This window comes from Cebus imitator, unplaced genomic scaffold (genome assembly GCF_001604975.1).
Source record: "Cebus imitator isolate Cc_AM_T3 unplaced genomic scaffold, Cebus_imitator-1.0 Scaffold22, whole genome shotgun sequence".
NCBI classification, from domain to species: Eukaryota; Metazoa; Chordata; class Mammalia; order Primates; family Cebidae; genus Cebus; species Cebus imitator.
Genome location: NW_016107337.1, coordinates 6128743 through 6147042, shown reverse-complemented (window position 1 = coordinate 6147042; position 18300 = coordinate 6128743). Strand labels below are relative to the sequence as shown.

Sequence of the window (18300 nt, the reverse complement as noted above, 5' to 3'; positions counted from 1 at the left end):
TGTAATTGAAACATGAATTAATATCTATAACTATATTGTACTTCACGTAAGCATAGAAAATATGGAAACAGGAAGGGAAATACAAGCATACCACATGAGGGAAAAGTGGGCTTCCCCAGAGGGCCTACTAGGACAGCACTCATGACCACGTCCTCCTTGGCCTTGCTACTACCACACCTCATTCTCAGGACATCAAAAGCAGCCCGCTCTCTGTTTCCTTACGCATCTTATTTCCCCAACCAAGGCATAAGACAAATACCTAAATCCCAAGTGCTGATTTATCAGCTATGTAAAATAAAAACTGTTGCTGAGTCTAATACATTCAGGTTGATAAAACTGGTGCATTTTCTCCTTCTATGTCCATAATTACATCAGGGAGTAAAATCACTGATGAAAATTTGCCAGGTAAAATGGACTCAGAATAAATATTGGGTGGGATTAACCAACTATTTCAGAGCACTCAGCAAAAGGGGCCTCCTGCATCCATCTCCATGGGAGAAAACGACTTGCTGCTGGGATTGGAACACTCAAAATCTACAGCCCAAGCTCCCTTTCTTTGGATAGTTCTTGGGGGAACATGGCCAATATATACCTTACATAATCTAAAAGATGTAAATTTTCTTTATATATATGAGCACATTAAATCAGAACACAATCAGGACTTCTTGGCCTTGAAATTATCTTTTAAAGTGCCTTTTTCCAACCTTTGCTTTGCAAGATTTACAAAGTTTAACTTTCAAAAGATAATCTCATTTTTTTCATCTCCAGACTTTAGTCAAAAGCCTTATAACCGCCACATACTGATAGGCAATTAAGTATTCATAAAAACTTAATATTCATTAAAAACAAGACTGAAAATGGTACAGCATAATCTCAATTTTATTTTTTAAATCAAATGGACAGTGACTATAAAAGGAGCTAGAAAAGAGTTGCAAAATGCAATTTATTCCTGATGAATTCATAAGACAGCACACACTGGGCCATACCTAGGTATGGCTTTAAGGTATAGAAAGGTATTCTTTGAAGATATAGAAATGTCTAGTGATATACACTGAAGAAACATCATCCTCAATAGCCCTTACTTTTTTATCTTATATTGATGTTTGTATCACATCTAGATTTTATGACCAATACTGATGAGGCTCTTTTATTCCTTTTATTTATTTATTTGAGACAGAGTCTTGCTCTGTTGCCAGGCTGGAATGCAGTGGTGTGATCTCAGGTCACTGCAACCTCTGCCTCCCAGGTTCAAGCGATTCCCTGTCTCAGCCTCCCAAGTAGCTGGGATTACAGGCACACGTCACCACATCCAGCTAATTTTTTGTACTTCAGTAGAGACAAGGTTTTCACCATGTTGGCCAGGATGGTCTTGATCTCCTGACCTTGTGATCTGCCTGCCTTGGCCTCCCAAAGTGCTGGAATTACAGGTGTAAGCCACCACGCCCAGCCTCCATTCTTAACTTATCCCAAGTCCCCATTCTTCCCTTACTCCACACTAAGATTTTAAGCTTGATCCTAATAAAAGCCATGTCTTCTTTATGGTTATGCTCATAGGATCTGTCCACACTAGACACTCTAATGTCAGCAGAATGGATGATGTGACTGGCTCTGTATTCAGCTACTTAACAGCACTTTTTAATTGAATGCCAATGATATACAATTACCTATCATTGGTTACTTGATATATTTAAACATAATTTTAGCTTTAAATAGTTCAACATTTAGAGTTTATATATCCCTATGATTTACTCTGACTTCCAGGGATAAGTGTCACCAAGACAGCAGCTGTAAGTACCTGTTGGCTTACTTAAAAAAGCAAGTAGCTAGACTACCGCTAGTGATTATTTAAGAAAATAATCTACATCAATAGGAATAGAGATGAAGACTACTATATTATCCTTCCTGCATACACTCTAAAGATTTTCCTCCACCTTAGTTTCCTCCAACAACTAATTAGAGAATCAGAGAGCCTGCCTGGGAAAGAGAGAGCTTTGCTCAACATAAAGAAGTCTCTATCTATCTATAAGGCATGTTTTGAGCTAATATCTTTTTAATGCACTTTTTCTACCTTAATATACTTTCTCCTTTTTCAAACCATGAAGTTGCCTTGTGTACATAAAGAGTATAACAAGTGTAAAGAAATAATAAAATAGTAAAAACTACAAGCTAAAACCAGTATTAAAAAGGGCAGAGTAGTGATAGATTTTACCTTATGTATATTTTACCACAATAAAAAAAAAAGTAGAGTAACCCATAGAAGACAGAAGACTAACATCAGGAGGCAGTTCATATGCAGTCTATTACAATTGCGTAATTAAACCCAAGTGAAGAAGAATTCCAACATCCTTACAAAAGCACCAAAGAAACAAAAGCATCAAAAACAAACAAAGTTAGACATTAAAAGGGAGGAATTTTGCATGCCATGGTAAAGCTGCTTCTTTTTACCAAAGAAAAAAGTAAAAAAGAAACGTCAAAATTATTTCCACATCCCTTGAACCACAGTGTCAAATACTTCTTTTAATTTATCAGTTACCCATGGTATACAAGAAACTCTCCCTTGAAATTAGGAATGCACTAGAGAAAAAGATACTCCAAACGCAAGAAAATTATGTACTGGACAAACATGATCACCCAATGTAGCATATAATCTAATCTCAGCACAGTTCTTATACAACTGCTAGACTGCAGTGATGGTTCAAACTCTCCTTACCTAAAGGAATGTGAAAAGGCTTGCAATCTGTAAAAAGCCAGAGTAAGCATTAAAAAAGAAAGGAAGTTCCGATAAATCTAAAACAATGACATAACCTAAATTTTAAACGTATAATGTTTTTCCTGGGCCCTAAATTGCTACACAATTCAGTCAGCATACAGAAAATTAACACCTAATAGATGTATACATAAATGTCAAAAGAGTTCAAGAAAGCTATATTTATTACATTATGCTTAGATGATGACAATCTAAATATAATGAGAGGAATTTAGTTCTTTTGGTATCAAGTATAATATATAAATTGACCAAACCTATTCAACCAACAAATTCTGGTTGTAAAATAGACTTTCCCCACAAATGCAAAACACAAAGCCATGCAATCTAAGCATTTTTTTTTTAAACACAAATCTTGCATGCCAACAGAAGCACAGCTGACTTAAACTACATTTGTCACTTTCATCATTGTTCTAATCCACATGAGTGAAGGGGAGCACAAAAGCACTATGAAGTGGCTTTATCAAAATGGCAAGGAAAACTCTGCAGACTAATCTAAAGTACAAATAAACAAACAAAAACTCAAAATCAAGATTTTGGCCTAAGCATGAATGTAGTTACAGCTTACAGGTTAGTATAAATCGGTGCAAGGATGAGCATGTTGTAATCACACCATGGTGTAAAATGTCACATACAGAACATGAAGCCAGGTCTCAATCGAAGCGTGCACTTCAATGCTCCTGTAGTCATCCCCAGTAAGACACCAGGCTCTGTCCACAATCACAAATTTGCACCCAAGACATACTTACCCTGCATGAGCCTGAAGAACTAAAAAGACACAGAAGTTCACAACCAGAATTTTTCGACAACCTTAAATGATGATTATCGGATGTTAGAATGCTAGGCCTAGAAGACCTAGATACTGGTTTGAGCCTTCCAGGTACTTGTTTGAAGGAGTGCCCTCCCTCACTCTAACAGGAGTAGCTAGCATCAACTAGAGGCAAGATCAGGATACAGATGCAGCCACAGTAACATTTTAATTTGCGTCAGCTACATAATGAGCAAGAAAAAATGAGGACATACTTTACGTCTTCCAGCTTTTTGGTGATGACTGAGCCAACAGAAGAAAAAGCAGCTGAGGCCTTCTGTCCAGCCTGGGACAAGGTTTCAGATGTCTTCTTGTAACTATATGAAATTACAAACACACAAAGCAAAGACAAGTCAGCTGATGTTTTCTAATATCAATTGTTTCAAGTGCAGTGGTCACCATCTGCTGGAGAACTCTCAAAAAGAGGAAACATGTTTCAGAACTTCTAAAATCCTTCATAACCACTAGGGCAGCATCACCACATCTTCATACACTCAACCCTCATTTCAGGCACAATCTTCTGCAGTGCCCTAGTCCAGCCAGAAAGACAGAGGCCTCTAAAGGCAGGGCCAAAGAAGTCAAGGTAAGGACTAAAAATAATCATCAAACAAAGATGAAAATAAGCCAGGGCCTGAAAGAACTCAGACCTCTTGTTCTTTTCTCACATAATCCAAAGAAAACAAAAATGGAATCCAATTCCTCAGATGCCTTTGTCAACTTGATTTCCTAAAGAAGGGCCAGAAGCAAGAAGTAGCTGGGATAAGTAGGACCCATGTGTATTTTATTATCCACATACATTTTGTGGGTATCCTTTATTTAAAAATTTTGCATGTCTTTAGAGCTACCAAATAAGGACTTGCTGTACATTCAATAAAGTATGTAAAATATGCAATGCTGAAAGTTATTCTAGCGTGATATCTGCTATAATGCAAAGGTATAATTTATTACCTCCTTCCCCGCTACCTGGAGATTAGAGAAAGGAAAAGCAAAAACAAAAAAATGATGAAAACAAGAACAACAAAAAAAATAATCTTGTGCCTACCCTAACAATCCCCACATTATGGGAAAGAATGTGCAGGCATTTTTACTTACCCTGTCAAGATCAAATACCAATAAAAAAACATGGTTTATGGTAATACTGTTAAAAAAAAAAAAAAATAGGTTCCTGTATGTTTTCCTACTGCCAACTTAGATGGACAGAAAACAGACCAAAAGATTGGGCATTCAAGTACTGTCGTGTCGACTGCAGTTGGCCTCACTGCTGATGGTTACACTGTAAAACAAATTCTAAGCTCACCAGCTCTGCAGATGGCACTCCATACAGAAGACAGAGTGGTTCAGATTCTGCTGCTAGAAGCTTGCTCCTCCTTGTGCCGGCAAACAAAACTGCATTATGATAATGCCGTATCATAGTGTGTGGTCAAAAAGACAAAAAGTTAAGAGATTGACCTCTGCCAAGAGTACATATCTGAGACTATGACCTGAGAATCTTATGATACATACAGAACAAGGTTAAAATAAATAAATAAATAAATAAATAAATAAATAAATAAATAAATAAATAAGAAAGACTGGCTCCAGGCCTGCATTTGACTCCCCACTCCACATTTTGACCTGAAAACTTAATTTGTCTGAGCCTGTTTCCTTATCCAGGGTTATCTCACCACCCACTTTTACTGGGTTATTCTGAGGAAAAAGGACACAATGTACATATTTGTGGCACATCAATACATAACACTTAATGGAACTTGAATTTGATTTCTCCAGCTGGCTAGCTTTCTTTCTATTCCTTAGAATAAATGGTCTGGAAAAAAATCAAAGTTACAAAAGAGGCAGGTATGCTTGAAAATTAGAAAAAAAGTGCCCCATGTCATCCTAAGAAAAGTTGGTGAAGCATCCTCATCCTCTTTTTCTTCCCCTCCTGAGACAAAAGGCACAACAGTGTCCCTTATATTCCCAAGGAAAGGGTATGATCGAGGGAACATACGCAGATGTTGCTGTCACGTCTTGCCACCCTTTGGCAATGTTCTGTTTTAGCTCCTGTAGTGAATTGATTCCAAGTTTCCGCTTGATCTCTGCTAGATGCTTCTCTTTTGCTGCTAACACTTGAGACAGGGTCTGGATTTCTTCTTCTACCTATGAGGAAGGGTTTTGGGGTAGGAATAAGCAAAAGTCATTCAATAAATTAAGATTACTAGCACAGAACTACACCCAAAATTCTAGTCATTAAAATTTTTTTGAATCATTTATCTTTCTCTCTAAAAACAACGTAGAATGTTGTGGAGTAGACTGGTTACTTGCTGATCTCTCCTGCAATGCTTCTCTCTCCTCTTCCATGGGAGCGCTTTATAATCCCAACTTAAGTTGTTTTGGGTCTTCTCTTCTCTCCTTATGCTTCCTTACTCAGCTATCTCATGTAGGTTTAGGATTCAAAATGTCTACACAGATAATACTTGATAAAGTACTCTAACAGCCACTCTCCCGACCTCTGGTTCTGCCTATCCAACCCAGACATTTCTGTTTGAATGCCTACAAAACTTGTATTTGTGTACTAAATCAAAACAATCTCCACCCCTACCAAAACACACACAACCAAGCCAAACTCAAATCCAGCCTCCTTGCATATCTGATACTAGTCTATATATACTGGATACATATACTCAGTCCCCATGTCTGCCAAAGTCATGGCCATAATAAATCAAACTGCCTCCTCTAGAGAGCCCTGCCACGGTTTCACGTGAACTCCTTGATGCTGACTTTCCAGACTGGGCTAGGTGGGTAGAGGTAGGCCCTGACCCACAGACAGCCACCCCTCAAGTGGCCGAGAGCCAGTGGATGAGCCTGGTGTGAAAAGAGGTCTCAACTACTCAGTCTCTCTCTCTCAGGAATCTAGTTTGAGAAATCAGACGGCCTTTCGAGTAAAAGCCGAAAAGACTTGAAGAAGCCTTAAGGTATAGGTAGGGTACAGTGAGATTAGTCATGGAAAGCTTAAATATGCTTGAGGAAGCTAAAACTTGAGGAAGCAGAAGCTAGGAAGAAAAGGAAAAAAACAAACAGTGTAGAACAAAAGGCTAATCCAGAAAAACAGGTGGACTCTCTATTTCAGTAACAGGGAAGAGGGCAGACTCTATTTCAGAGAGAAATAGACAACAAGTGGAAGAGACTTCATGTCCCAGGAAACAGAAAAATTAGTCCCTAACGTATATCCATTAACATTCAACATCCTCAGAGAAATGTGTCTCCTGACTTGTTGCAAAGCCCTATTTTCAGCCTGACCTGCACAGTATTTCTATGATTTCAAAGACAACATGCCCTTTATTTATAACGTAGGTATTGCTCAGTAAAACGTTTTCGCAGATAATTAAATTTTTAGAGAACATGACACAAAATTAGTGCAATTGAAAAAAGGATAAATCAAATGTGATGCAGCTGCCAAGAAAAAAAAAAAAGAAGAACCTACAGCATCACTCTTAGATGACATTAACTCTACACTTTAAGGAATTAGAGAAAAATTTTAAAAATAGCAAACCACACCCAAAGCTAAGAGAAGAATGGGAATAATAAGGATTAGAGTGCAGATAAAATGGACAATAGGAAACAACAGAGAGAATGAATAAAAGCAAAAGTTCATTCTTTAAAAAGATCAAAAGGGAAGGGAAGAGGAAGGGAAAAGGAAAAGGAAGGGAAGAAGAAAGAAAAAAATGGCCAGGTAGCTCACACCTGTAATCCCAGCACTTTGGGAGGCCAAGGCAAGTGGATCACTTAAGGTCAGGAGTTTGAAACCAGCCTGGCCAAACATGGTGAACCCTGTCTCTACTAAAAACGCAAAAATTACCTGGGCATGGTGGCACATGCCTGTAATGTCACCTACTCAGGAGGCTGAGGCAGGAGAATTGCTTGAACCTGGGAGGCAGCGGTTGCAATGAGCCAAGACTATGCCACTGCACTCCGGCCTGGGCGACATAGTGAGAGTCTGTCTCAAAAAATAAAATAAAAATAATAAAGTAAAATGGTTACTTTTTATGTTCAACGAATTTCATGGAAGAAAGGAAGTTAGGAAAGAAAAAAGCAAGAAAGGAGGAAAGGGGGATGGGGAATGGGGGAGGGGAATGGAGGGAAAGAGGGAAGGAAGGGAGGCAGGGGAAGGAAAAGACGGAGGAAAAGGAAGGAAGGCAGGGAAGGGACAGAGGGAAAGGAAGGAGGGGAGGGAGAAACGAAAGAGGAGGGAAGGAGGGATCTAGAATGAGGGAAAAGAGGAAGAAAGTTCGAAAGTGCCCATCTCCGCAACACAACCAAGGGTGGAACAAAGTCATTGACGCACTGAAGAGCAAGTGTATCAGGCATGAGTGACATCCCTTAAAAGACATTCCCTACTACTCTCACTCATTTCCTGCTTCACACCCTACTTTTCACATCCATTTTACCCATATATACATTTTTCTCATATAAAAACGAACTGATATCACCCTCTTCTATCACCTCTCCCCTACTCAAGACCTGTTGAAGAAGTAAACACCCATGCTTTCTATCCCCTGGAACTGACTATAAACATAGCACCATGTGCTTTAGAAACATAAATGACAGTACATTTTAAGTGCAAAAATAAAGTTGCAAAAGGAATGGTTCTTTACCTTTGCAAGTTCTCTTCTTAGCTCTTCCCGCTCCTCTTCTGATAGGGTCTCTGTGGCACTGATCGTGGCAGCAACATCTTCTCCTTCCTCAGGGACTGCGTCTGTTCTCAGCAGACCTGGTTGGGGATTTAAACAATTTTTTAAAGTGCAAAATCTAAGTAAAATCCTCCTTTAAGCTCCTCCACTGTCCCAGCCAGAATAAAGCCAATAACAGCAGATCTACGTATCTTTTCTCTGGACATTCAAATGACCTAACTCTCTCAGCAAAGGACAAAAGAAAATCTGAGCCAACCACCAGAAACCACCAAGTAGACTCTGCCAAATTATGAATTTAGAAAATATAGCATTCACAATATAGTTACAGCAGAAGAGAGAAGGGCCCGAAATGAGATCTTGCAAATGCTTTAAATGGCTGCACAAGTAAATCATTATAAATTAGATTAAAGATTTTAGCCCCTTCCCACTAACCCAAGGCAGGAGTTTGCACATCTCTTCAGCTTGCTGTGGTAATCAAAGCCAACACTTCATTGAACTCAGTAAAGGAGTAACCACTGAAAGAACTAAATGTCCTAAGTCAATTTTATTCTGTTTCTTTCCATTAGTGGAGTTAGAAAACACCTTCTTGTAGTTTTGGGGGTTTTGTTTTTGCTGGTTGTTTGCGTTTTTTAAGAGGTAGAGACAGGGTCTTGCTATGTTGCCAAGGCTGGTCTTGAACTCCTGGCTTCAAGCCATGCTCCTGCCTCAGCCTCCTGCCTCAAGTTCTTGGATTACGGGCGTGAGGCACTGCCACTTCTTTATAGCTTTAAACAACAACAACAACAACAAAAAACAAAGGAACCATATATCTCATCCAGATACCCTTATAAAAGAGTACTAAGATACATGTTCAGAGACATGACCAACAGCCACATAGAGACATTCCACACTACTGAAGACCAATCACGCAGCACCCATTCCCCGAGGGGCAGAGCCTATCAGGAGGAATGACTGGAGAGTGCCTGGAGGCAGCTACTCATTAGATCCCCTCTCTTTTCCTGCCCAACCCTCACCCACAGGCTAAGATGAGGCCAGAAAGGCACCCCAATCCTGGGTGCAAAATTGAAAAAGCCACTAAAATACCCAATATAAATATCTTAATGTAATATTTTTTAAAAATCAAATTCAAAGAACCCATGATGAACAAAATGCCAAAATTTTAACTGGAAGGATTAGTATTGCTGGTATTTCCTTCTGACTCAGACTCCAACCTGGCTCTGCATGAACAACACCGTTGCTAATCTCATCTTTATTTAAAATTGCATAATTTGACTCATGATTTTCTTTTACATTAATTTAAAAATATTGTATTTGCATATTATTTGGTGACTAAGCTTGTTGTCACCCCCTTACTGGCCTCAGCTGCCTTACCCTAGGCTTCCGTTCAGTTCACAGGTTTGGGATTGCAGAGTCTTCTCTGGCAACAGATTTTTTTTTTTTTTTTTGGCAAAGAAATCAGGGAAAGGTTTACTCCTCTGCCTGCTCTTCCTGCCAGTGTGCATCACAGCCACTACGGTTGTTCCCTGCTACCCCCCAGGACCATTTCTGAGAAGTGCCAATTCAATCATAGCAGCAATATGGCATCCTGCCCAACGTGAGGCGCCAGGGAGCAGACACAGAAGAAAAGGGAAGGAGAGTAACTACACTGTGGAACAAGCAGCCAGTGTCACAGCAAACATTAGAGAATTACACGAATCAATGAGATGATGCTTATTTACATGGTGTACAAGTTACAAAGGCACTTGGTACAAGGTCTATTGAACACTCGCTGATTAGCAATAGTTAATAATTGTAATAATCGCCATCACCAGCATGGCAGCACCAAAATAGTGCCTACCTGAAATGAAGTACAAAACTGTTAAAGGCATTAAAGTAACACAAATAAAATAATTCAAAAACCACAAATCGGACTGGCAAAAATAAATGAATAAGCTCTTGACTGCATATACAATATTTAATAGGTACAATCAGTAGGTAGAAAAGCTCAATACATAATTGCTTCCTTAGGTCCTCCTCTAAAATATCTGTGAACGGAATGCCCAAATAATATTTCTAGAATAGAAATCTGATTGTGTCACTCTTCAGCTTAAAATCCTTTGGTGGTTCCTGTTTTCAAAGCAAAGTTCAACCCCTGTGGTTGGCACACAGCCCTTATTGGACCCGTCTCCTGCTATCTGGCATTGGCACCTCTTACTCCAACTCCTGCCAAATCACACTGTGAACAAGGTGCTGTACGAAGTACTGTCAGTACTAGTACATTTCCCAGTACTGCCATTTCCCAGGATCTGTGTGTGCCTGTATCCTCTACGTCAGACTATGTGAAGAAAGGAGTATGAGATTGAAACTGGGAGTCAAGCATTCAAGTAACAATCACATAAGGCAACACAGTAGGAATCATAACAGAGATGCCTGTAAACATTATTTTATTTTTAATGTTTTGTACAGAACTCCCAAGTTCTCCAACTAGAAGAGATCTCCAAAATAAAACAAACAAAACTCAGGTACCAAACCATGCCTTAAATAGCAAAGATTCTTTCATGCTTTTTTGATACACATTATATTTTGCAAATCTACTCAAACAAGGGGGAAATTACAGTATTTGATTACTAACAATGCTTTACGTATACTGCGCAATTCCAAAAATAATCCAAGGGGAATCTGGTTCTGTTCAAGTATTCAGCTGGGCTATCGAGGAAAACAAATCTCCCAGAAAAGAAGATGGCTGGTTGTCCAGGTGCCTTCAAATCTGCCAGGATGACCTGAAGATTTTATATTCAGCATCTAAGAAAGTTGGGAATTACATGTTCTGCTCTTTCCACATTAGCCCGTAGGTGGCAGCAAATCATCATCGTTAAAATTAAAAGGTGTAGTCTGAGAAAAAAAATTAGAAACTAAAGAACATTAAGGAAGAACAGAATTGCAGATACCAAAATCACCAGCAAAACATCACAGTCATGCCTTTAGAAAATTTTTAACCACAGCCACCATGATGGAATGCATTCCATTTACAGACAAGTCCAAACTAAGTGCTTTAAATACTTATGTGCAACACTTGGGTGAGGTGGGGATCCCCATCACTTCTTACAGATCAGGAACCTGAAGCTTACAGACATTAAGCAACTTTCCCAGGTTAACACACCTAAATATTTGGTGGAGGTCAGATTTTAAACGTAGACAGTCTGATGTAAAAACAAATGCTTCAAATCACTGATCTGAAAACAAAGACAAAAGTAGGGGGCTGACGGTCAGACCTGAAAGGTGTCTAGAAGCAATAATCAGACCTTAAAAAGTGAAAGAATCTGGCAGACTACATCGAAAGCAGTCTTCATTAATTCCAACTCAAGTTGCCCCAAATCTGGGAATCCAAATTTTGCCTTATATATTCGTCTAGGTATGATCCTGTTTCCTGTATGTTCAGTAATAATATGGTATGTAATATGAAAATAGAGTCTGGCTTTTGGGAGAGAAGATTAACTCCTCATTCACAAAATAAAAAGGTGGAAAAATAAGAACACTTAAGAGTATAGATTATTGCCAGGTGTGGTGGCTCACGCCTGTAAATCCCTGCACTTTGGGAGGCGGAGGCAGGTGGATCACAAGGTCAGGAGTTCAAAGCCAGCCTAGCCAAGATGGTGAAACCCCATCTCTACTAAAAATACAAAAAATTAGCCAGGGGAGGGGGTGGCAGGCACCTGTAATCCCAGCTACTTGGGAAGCTGAGACAGAGAATTGCTTGAACCGGGGAGGCGAAGGTTGCAGTGAGCCAAGAGTGTGCCACTGCACTCTAGCCTGGGCAACAGAGCAAGAATGAATGAATGAATGAATGAATGAAAAGTATAGATTATGGAAAACCATAAATAATCCAAAAATTCTTATTTGTTCATTAATTTTAATGGTTTTTCTCAGAAGGTGGGGAAAATACAATTAATGTCTACTGACATCTAATACACCAGCCACTGTGAGGGGAAGTCTACGTGTTATAAAAACAAAAACACCCCAAAACCCACAACCGAGAGGAGGATTTTTTTTCACTAGGAAACTGCGGTCCTCTGAGGCGATATAATTTGCCCAGAGTTGCAGAGGTGGGATTAATACTTGGGTCTTTCTGTCTCTCAACTCCTTCACGAACACTTTTTCTTGGAGAAATATCAATAATAATGGTAGGACAAGGAAGCAGGGCCTAGTCTTTCTCCATTGGAACTTTTTGCTTTCCTGAGGGTCTAGGAACTTGTGAGGATCCCTGACTTAAAAGTCACAGACAACATTATCAACCCAAGTGACTGAAATGAGTGATCATTTCTTCCATCGGGTTATTAACATTTTAGCCATTGCCTTCATTCTCTTCACCGAACTGTGCATACGGATCGTCAGCCTGTCAGTTCCATCCATGGGATCCCTGAAGAGCTATAGGTGGGAGAGTGACCAGTCTAGCCTCATCTCTGGAAAAGTCCTTCCAGCAAGCTGGGTAGTGGGTGGCCTGCCCTGGGAAGAGTCTGGAGCCCAATAGCAGGGTAATGCCTCTCACTAATGCCCAGGTGAGAGTTCTAGTGTCTCAGGGGTGAGGACAGAGAAGACAAGCAGAGACACACCCCATCTATCTGAAGATACTTGTTACATCTTACATCTTTGAGACGTACTGTACAGTTAATCAGCCAAACAGTCACTGTGACATGGTCACTGCCTGCAAACATGCTTCAAAATTTGCAAAATGGCTTAGAAAATGCCAGGTCCAGTTACAGATGTCTATTAAAAAAGGCTGCACCACAGACATTTTATGTGAGGAAAATAAATCAATAGAATAGACACAGATTATGGTAAAACATTTTAGGAAATGTTCCTTTTTATTTAAAAAAATATGCACAGGAGTGTTAATGATCAGTGTAAATGTCTGAATAAGTCTAAAAACGAACTTCAATAAACATAAAATTTTTGGCCAGGTACAGTGGCTTATACCTGGTAATCCCAGCACTTTGAGAGGCCAAGGTGGGAAAATCACTTGAGCCCAGGAGTTCGAGACCAGCCTAGGCAACAAAGTGAGATCCTCTCTCTGCAAAAACTCAAAAACCACTAGCCAGGTATAATGGCAATGGCATACACCTGTAGTCCCAGCTACTCAGGAGGCTGTGGTGGAAGTATCATTTGGACCCAGAAGGTTGAAGCTGCACTAGGTGCGATCATGCCACTGCACTCCAGCCTGGGCAACAGAGCAAGACCCTGTCTCAAAACAACAACAACAAAAATTTAAATAAAAATTTTTAGGGGGCTGGGCACAGTGACTCACACACACCTGTAATCCCAGCACTTTGTGAGGTGGAGACAGGCAGATCACTTGAGTCCAGGAGTTCAAGACCAGCCTGGGCAACGTGGTGAAACCCCCATCTCCACTAAACATAATTTTTCAAAAAAGATTTTTTAAAAATGTAAGTGACGATAAAGCAGGATTTTTTTTTTAAACTATCAGCATTTTTTACACTTAATGAAACACAAAATAATAGCAATATCTGACCATCTGTGGTGTCTCAGATTTGATGAAATACAACACTTCAAGACTCTGGAGTCCTTGTCATGTGCAGAAGACGAAGTGGAAATGTGTGCACACAAGTGCAGGCAGAGCAGAGAAAGGCAGGGCAGAGTGACCAAGGACAGGAAAGAGCTTAGTCCTGAACACGTCTCTAGTTCTAGATTATGAAGTCCTGATGTCACTTTCTTATCTTTCCATCTCAGAACTCACAGTGCCTAGAACAGAGCCAATGTTAATACTGCATCTGAACTGAATTACTCATTCAAAATTTAATTCAAGGAACTCTCTCTTTACTTTCCCATGCATAACCACCCATTTGCCACATACTTCCACAAATTTCAATAAGGGAAAGCAGCAAAAGCGTTTTTACTGAAAACGTAGAACCTACACTTAAGCCACAAGTAAGAGTTTGGGGAGCACCTCTCTCTGCTTGGGTGCTGTGGGTTCAGCCCCAACCCCCCTTTTGGAGGACCCACCTGAATAGTTCTCTTCCCTCTAGTTCTTCATCTTTGACTTTTATTCCAATTATGACCAAGTGCTTCAAGACTTTCTACGATTACTGATTAAAAGCTTTTTGGCCACTGTCATATAATTTTAGATCTGGAAGAATTCTGAATTGTTTCAGTCAGCAGTCCCCAATGTGTTTTGCACCAGGGACTGGTTTCATGAAAGAATTTTCCCATGGGGGTATGGGGGGTGGATGGTTTTGGGAGGAACTGTTCCACCTCAGACCATCAGGCATTAGATTCTCACAAGGAGCCTGCAACCTAGATCCCTCGCATGCGCGGTTACAACAGGGTTCATGCTCCTATGAGAATCTAATGCCACCACTGATCTGACAGGAGGTGGAGGTCAAGTGGTAATGCTCACTCACCTGCCACTCACCAGGTCCTAACAGGCCACAGATGGAGACCAGTCCACCACCTGGGAGTTGGGGACCCCTGGTTTAAGTCAAATGTTTCATAACATAAAGACGAGAAAACTGAGGACAGAATCTTAAAAGCATAGAAAAAGACAAGATGAGCTTTGAAATTAGATGGTGTTGTGAGTTGAATTCTGCTGCCTTTAAAGATGTCTTCAATTTCCTAGCCCCTGACAATAATGAATGTGTCTTTATTTGGAAACAGGATCTCTGCAGATGTAATCAAGCTAAGATGAAGTCACACTAGATTAGTGAACTCTAATCCAACGGTTCATGTCCTTATAAGAAGGGAATTTCAACACAGAAACTCAGAGAAGAGAGCATGTGAAGATATACAGCGCAACGCACAGAGAACACACAGAGATTGGGGTGATGTCACTACAGAACAAAGAGCATCAAGGTCTGCAAGCAACCACCAGAAAGAAGCGAGGAGGCAGCAGGATTCATTATCCTGCAGGTGTCAGAGGGAAGGAGGCCGTTTAGACTTCTAACCTCCAGAACTCAGTGATAAGGCACTCAGAATGGCTACTGCAGCCCCAGGAGAATAATTCAGATGGAAAAGGGCATAAACACTGATTCAGCCATTTACTAGTTTGTTGATCTTCTTTAACCACATTTATCTTCAAAGAGCCCCAAGCCCCTTACCTGTAAACAATGGGTACACCTAACAATGTGCTGTTTCCCCCAGGTTCCATGCCCTACAACTTGTCCTGGCAATTGCTTATCTCCCCTCTTGTCTTCCCTGAGGCTTGGCTCTCAGGTCTCATTTCCTCACTGCCCATTGCTCCTCAACCCCTTGCAACCCTGTTTTTGCCCCCTCCACTTCCCTTCAACTAAGGATGGTTCTGGGCCATTACCCTCATCTAGCATTGCCAAGGCCATCTGACATTGAACTTCAGTCTGAAATCTCCATTCCTCTCCTCCCTCCTGGCTTTTCTCTTCCTACCTCTCTGAGAGTTCATGGTTCCATCTCATTCTCTGGACATCCACTTCACTCCCTGCCTCCAATCCTGCCCTCCTGCTTAGTGTGGGCTGTCACTATGTGTTGCTTAGATTCCTGCCCCTAAGCTCCTTGCCAGTCTATGATACCTCCAAAAATTCCTCAACCCACCCCAAGAAGGAGCTTTCTAGAATGCATATCTGAAAATGCCATGCCCATGCCTTAGGTCCTTTGATGGCTTCCCAGCTTCTCTTAAAGCTCCTTGTCTGGACAATCTGGCCCCACTCCCCACCACCTGTCCCATCTGCTGCGACTGCCCTCACCAGCCCAACACTCCCACTATACCTTCCAACCTGCAGTTCCTCCAGAAAGATATGCTTTCCCCCCACCCACCAAGAAATGTATTAACTCAAAACAAGTTTAAATGTACCTCCCATACTTTTTGGCCGATTTTTAAGAGCCTGATTTGGTGATATCAATTATATTCAAAATGTTGTACAACCATGTCTGCTATCTCTAAAACACACTCTTTTTTTGTGTCTTTTTACATATTATTTTCTCTGCCTGAAACCCCCTCCCTATTTCCAAGTCCCACTCACATTGATTCAATAAATCAGTTTCAAGTGTCTTCTGCTCTTGGAGGATTTCCCCTGGACCCCATGACCTAAGTTGTGAAACAGGCCATGGCTCTGGGTATAAGAACCTCCAGTCCTGTCTACTGTAAAGAACACAGCCTGCAGCTGGGCAGTCCTCAGCCTTCATGCTCCAATCCTGTGTCTTCAGCCTCAGCATGGTGTCTGATGCACAGAGTCCAGCACACAGCAGATTCTTGTCAATACTCCGAATAAATGGATTACAGTAAGGTAGACAGTCAAGTTAGAGGGAAAGATAAGAACCCAGTCTCCCTTCATTCTCTCTCCTTTGATCTTTGGCTTTTTATTTTACATATTGTATTTTCACTTTGCTGTTTTTACCTACAAAGGTTTTTCTATTTAAAGCAGACGTGAAATGTCACTTTCCTAAAGAAATACAACTTCCATTTCATATGTAATCTGTCCAAAGATTGTCACTTTTGGGGGCAGGTCACCTACCTTCACATTACAGGAAAAGAGTGTGCAGTCAAATGTACCATGGTAATACAGACGGGACACAAATGATATCACAGAAATAATATGTCGGCTGCCCCCCAAAAAAATTCAACTAGCAGGGAAAATGATGCCAAAATGGAGTCTAAGATATCTGCTACTTAGCCTGCATCTTAACACTGCCTACCCAAGAAAGAATCTGTTAACACATATCTGAGCCCTGGAAGAGTCTCTGGAAAATAAAGGTGCACACACCTCTCCTACACAAGTCTTCAAAGCGGCAGCAATAACTTTAAGACCAGAGTTGCAGTAAGAAACTTCAGCCTCTACGACTGTTTTACTTATGCACAAACAAGAGGGAATATGCATCCCTCCTTTCTAAACCCAGAGGCATAAAAAGAGATTTAAACCTATCATTCGAAGTACCTTTAGTGGTAACATCTAAAAAGATCACAAGATGTTTTTTCCCCCATAAAAGTCTGTGCCTGGGGCTCCCACTCTCTGTGCCTTGTTGTTTCTGGATGTAATAAAATCCCAAAAGTGGGAGGAGTATTTACAAGTCCCCACCCCACAGTGGTTGTCTTCGGGAGACCCAAAAGACTAAGCATCCAGTTAGGGCAGCACTTCTCAGGCATGGCACCACAGGCATCACGTGGGCATCACGTGGTAGATGACTGAGGCGGGGACTATCCAGGGCACCTTCCTGTGCAGCATCTCAGGCCCACTCACCAGATTGCAGCAGCAGCCCCATATCCACACCCAGTTGTGACAACCGAAAGAGCATCTCCAAACATGGTCAAATGCCCACAATGGGGCAAAACTGACTTAAGGCAAGGGAGCACCTGAGAGGACGCGACAGTCAGTACCTGCTGTCTGCCACCGAGTGCCTTCAGAAGAGAGGGCTGCAGCAGCTCAGGCTGGAATTTTCCCATGTGTGCCCATGGCAAGAACAGTAAAACCATAGGGGGAAAAATGAGTTGAGTAATCGTAGTCAAGGTAGCAGGGAAGAAAAAAGCTGAGAAAACTTGATCCACTTCATTTAAGGGGAGACCCAAGCTCCTCACAAGCGTAACGGGCCAATGTCTGGGTTATTAGAGAGAAAAGGAAACAGACCAGGAGGAGAGGGGTTGCACTAGGAAAGGGAAAGGAGCGCTTGGGAGCCACCTTGGGTGCAAAGTGCTCCTGGACTCAGCTCTGAAAGCAGGACCCTGAACAGTGAGTGGTCAAGGTCCTCACCCAAGTCAGAAGGCCACCTCCCAAAGCTTCACTTCACAGAAAGAGTGGACAGAGAAGAAACGATCCTCCAGGTAAAACTTATTAGTATTTTCAAATGCTTTACTTGCTCCTTCCAGGTATTTCTAAATAGACCCTTAAATCTCTTTCATCTGTTTTTTTTTTTTAGAAAAAGGAAAAAATCTTCAGTCAGTTACTTCAGAGCCATCTCCTCTCCCCACTGCTCTGCTCCCCTGCCCCAAAATTAAGTATAAAACTAGTAATTGGGACATTCCAGAAAAGACTGACAAAGGTCAGCCATAGAGAAATGTCAAGAATCCCGAGAGAGGAAGTCTCTTCCATCCTTAAATTTCCTCTCTA

At 41.0% G+C, this 18300-nt stretch overlaps 1 protein-coding gene across 10 annotated transcripts in view; it reads right to left on the bottom strand.

Moving 5' to 3' along the window:
- Window positions 1-18300, bottom strand: part of TPD52 (tumor protein D52) — a 241043-nt gene that overhangs the window by 126618 nt on the left and 96125 nt on the right. For 6 of the 10 annotated variants that reach the window (XM_037736085.1, XM_037736086.1, XM_017521868.2 and 3 more), the window contains 3 exons: window positions 8204-8319; window positions 5560-5708; window positions 3788-3889 (listed from right to left, as the gene is read on the bottom strand). In XM_037736085.1, coding sequence (XP_037592013.1) covers window positions 3788-3889; window positions 5560-5708; window positions 8204-8319 — 367 coding nt within the window. Of the gene's footprint in view, window positions 1-2710; window positions 2738-3787; window positions 3890-5559; window positions 5709-8203; window positions 8320-18300 lie in introns of all 10 variants that reach the window. The other 4 variants (XM_037736084.1, XM_017521866.2, XM_017521860.2 and 1 more) reach the window with 1 other exon arrangement.